The sequence below is a fragment of the Elaeis guineensis genome, chromosome 9 (assembly GCF_000442705.2).
Source record: "Elaeis guineensis isolate ETL-2024a chromosome 9, EG11, whole genome shotgun sequence".
In the NCBI taxonomy this organism is placed as follows: Eukaryota; Viridiplantae; Streptophyta; class Magnoliopsida; order Arecales; family Arecaceae; genus Elaeis; species Elaeis guineensis.
Window position 1 is genome coordinate 77,374,986 of NC_026001.2, and position 4,162 is coordinate 77,379,147.

Genomic DNA, 4,162 nt, shown 5'->3' on the forward strand with positions numbered 1-4,162 from the left:
AATCTGGATGTAGATTGTGCCTCTTCTTGATTATCAAGGTTAGCTTCAAGTATTATCACAGTTATGTTGTTGTATTGTCCTTGTTCTCCCCAAATAAGTCATAGATATACATTACTGCAAAAAAACCTTCTGCCTTGCCATCTCTTTCATTTTAGGTGATGAATTATACAGAAAAATCTGTTCCTGCAGGCTACAGATGCTAAATGCTCATGAGAGCAAGCCTTTTAAATCTTATGTCGCAACCACCATTATGTTTCAAAGGACTGTATTTTCCTAACATATATTAGTTATCTGGTCTTTCCTGCATTCAATCTGAGATGCCTTGTGTTTTGAGCGTTCTAAATATCAACTTCTAGCTCATGCGAAAGAAGAAATTGTTTTTTTTCTCTCTCTCTCTCTCTATGTGGTGGGTGGGGGACGGGAAGGGGTGGTGTTTTCTCACTATGCAGCTTAGACTCAGAGAATCAGGAAGGGTACAGTGTGTCTCCTGTGCTAGGAAATTGTCTGTAGGACATGATAGTGGGCCAATTGGTTGTTAGGGTTTCCTCCCTTCTTTTTTTTTTTTTTGGAGGAAATGTGAAAGCATAGGAATGACTTGAATTTGGTTTGCCTTGGATTTGGGGTATCATTTTTGTAACAACAAATATGCAGCATTGCAGCTGTTTATGGTCATTTTCTATTATCATGTCCATTTCCTGAATTAGCTATTATATTTTTCATAAATAATAAAAAATTATATTTAAAATTAGAATCTAGACATAATAAACATAGAAATGTTTCTATGAAAATTTATGAGTCATTTCAGATCTTTTTTAATGATTCGGATAAAAGATAATATTCCTCTGATGTGCATGAGTCGCATGTCAAATATCTAACTAGAAGCTTGAGTCCTTCTATAAGAACTGGATAATGGCTTCACCTTCTTCTTGAGAAATCAGGGCATGCATTCTTTAGATCTTTTGCTGCTTTGAAGGGGTCAAACATTCTCATGTGAAACATATTTCTGCATAAAGCGTTCTATCACTTTATTATATTAAATGATTGGGTTTTGAATCCTCCTGGTGTAGGTAGACCTGTACATTGCAAACCCAAGCTTTTATGCAATTTAGCCAGAAAAATGAGATTTTAAACTTTCCTTTTTGTAGCTTTCGTATTGCTTGTAGTACTCCAACTCTTTTGTTTTAAGAACTAAGTACAATAAAATAATTCTAAATTTCTAATCTTTAAGAAAAAAAAAGAAGAAAGAAAGACCAGGTAAAATAAGAAAATCTGATTCTAAATGTGCTTAGCAGAAAAAGTGCAAGGATTGGAATGGGTAATCAGTTTAGGTCTATCTGAAGAAACCCAAAAAGGGAAAAAAAATCACTGTTATAAGATTTTATCATATTTTGAATTTCAAAAATCAACACAATACGTGAAGTCTAATTCTGATATACAATTTTTTATCTATTGAAAATCAATAGAAAAGAAATCAAGTATAAATGAGATCATGTTGTATCATCTTGTGTAGCTTCTAGGCAATTGGTTCATGGCAAAACCTATCCAAATCATCAATAATTGTAAATGTCCTTGTGAAAGCAATGTCTGCTGGACTAATTTGCAGTCCCATTGAAAAGTTGATTCTGTTGAACAGGAGACATGCTGCTGGTTTCATATCAGTACTCATTGCTGGTCTTAAAATATCAAAATACCTTATGTTTTCTGTGGTTGCAAAATAATCACTAACATTGTTGAAGTACTGTTATTAAAAAAAAAAACATTGAATATTTTGGCAAATAAAATGTGGAACAATGCACAATATGTTAATATTATAGAATGCTTAAAATGGTAAAGTTACAAGTGGAAAATCCTTTAGATGGCACTTAAAAGGCTCTACTGGTATGATTGTGAACTGAATTGGCATTAGGTGGCGATAACTTCAGTAGCTAGTCAATTTGTTAGCATTAACATATCATTTGTATGATGATTCTCAAGTCCTATAGTGTAGTTACATGTCATTGTCATGGAGTTTTGCGGTAACTAATGTTTAATATATTGATAAAAAGGTAGTTATATCTCCAGTTCTGAATAAATATATCTGAAAATCATACCATGACTGGTATTAACACAACACTTGTCTATGCTTATTGGGGATATCATTTCTCATCAATGGCTGGATGGCTGGATGCCCATATGCTATATGACTGGAGAGCTTGACCTCAAATTATATTTTGCAGTATTGGCAAATGGTTCAGTTTGGTTCACATGAACCTATGTAAAAATAGTCTGAAAGAAGCAACAAATGAAGCACCTATATAGATTAACACAACCTGGTTCAGCTACTTAGCAATAATCCTAATCCTGACTATCTTTTAGACACGTAATAGTTATAAATGCATAAAATATCCATTTGTTTAGCATCGATAAATTTTCTAAGTGCCAACTCTGAACATTTTAGATGTGATCTTGATGAGGAGAAGAGAAGCTCAAGTACATGCAAGTCTGTTTTGTATCTAATGCATTTTTTCTGCTATTGTTTTGTTCATATGTTTGCTATAAGAACTGAGTAGGCTGTGGACTTGTGACATTGTAGGATGATTCTGAAATTGTTGCAATGATCAAAGAATTGTTAGAAACCCGGATCCGGCCTGCCGTGCAAGATGATGGTGGTGATATTGAATACCGTGGATTTGATCCGTAAGTCTCTCTTTCACTCTTTCTTTTACACATACACACCCCCAGACTGAATACCTAGTTAAATCTCATGTTGTCAGTACTGGAGATGATTCCAAACTTATTAACTCTCCATTCCTCCATGGTTGCTTCAGTGATACTGGGATTGTTAAACTAAAGATGCAAGGAGCTTGTAGCGGCTGCCCGAGCTCATCAGTAACCTTGAAATCCGGCATTGAAAACATGCTCATGCATTATGTTCCTGAGGTAGCTTTCAAGTTGTCTCTCTACTGTTAAAATTAGCAATGCATCCCGGACTGTGCATTTTAATGTACCCACGTTGAAGCCAAAGATAGTGTGAGTGTGATACCCCAGCTTATTAGCCATACCTTGTTTTTGGTCTGAACTCTCTGGACATGAACTTGGTGGGAATCTAATTGATCAAAAAGTAAAAGTTCTATCAGACGTCTTTTAACAAGTTATCGGACCACTGGTCAAAGCTAACAATTAGCATTGCTGCACCAATTTTCTTTTGCTATCTGAATACTATCTTTTACTTGAATATTAAGCTGCAAAGAGCAAATAAATATAGTTGCCTTTTAGTTGTCGCTGATCGTCTTTTGTTTTTTCCCTTGCAAAAATGCCTTTGTTAGATCTAATGTGTTCATTCTAATCTTAGAACAAACATGTTTTGAGTAGATCAAAAAAATTAAACTTGATGATGAGTGAAAAAATTAATCTGACACATTCTATATCATTTTGTCTCAGAGTTGGTTGTGCATTTCTTACAGTTCCTGTTGATGGCATACATTTCTTCCATCAGCTTACTTGATGTACGTAACAGTTTCTGTTCTGTTTTCATGACTCATGGGTGCTTTTGTTGGCAGGTCAGAGGAGTAGAACAGGAATTAGATAACGGAGATGAGGAGACTTTGTTGAATAGCCAGATGGATTGACAGAAGAAACATTTTTTTGGCTAATTATCTGCTCTCTGGAATTTCGTATTTTCCTTCACAAACTCAGAATACATTGGCAAATCAGGGAGCTATCAGGAGTCCTAGTTTAGGTTAGATGAGTTGGCTACCAACTATGTAAAATGCTATGACTCAATTTGTTACCATGTAAGCTTTGGTCGTTCCCTCTGTACTCTGCTGAGAGAATCCCGAATAAAGAATAATGAACAGCGATGGTGTTTCAAATTGTTGTACCTTTATTCAATATTTATTGTTTGGTGAATATTCTGGGCTGTGTGCCTTTGTTGATTTCATTTTTGCACTTTGCAACTACTTCACATGGTTGATGGCCATGGGACTTGCATGTGCTTTTGCTTTTCTAGTGTTCTCTCTCTCTCTCTCTCCCTCTCTCTCTGTGGGTAAAGAAAAGAAGTCTAAGACTGACTTGAAATATGAGCATCCCCCTCATAAGATAAAAATTTGTATGGGTCATCTTTTGCCAAATATCCAATAAATTGGACAATTGGAGCTAATCCAAAATGCAAGTAGATAAATCT

General features: G+C 35.1%; 1 protein-coding gene across 1 annotated transcript; it reads left to right on the plus strand.

The window, feature by feature from the left end:
* Positions 1–2,495: 2,495 nt before the first annotated feature.
* On the plus strand, positions 2,496–3,890 carry LOC140851771 (nifU-like protein 4, mitochondrial). Its single transcript, XM_073243910.1, has 3 exons — positions 2,496–2,676; positions 2,808–2,919; positions 3,540–3,890. Exons 1-3 carry the CDS (start codon positions 2,594–2,596, stop codon positions 3,606–3,608), a joined length of 264 nt encoding a protein of 87 aa, XP_073100011.1. The 5' UTR covers positions 2,496–2,593; the 3' UTR covers positions 3,609–3,890.
* Positions 3,891–4,162: the final 272 nt, after the last annotated feature.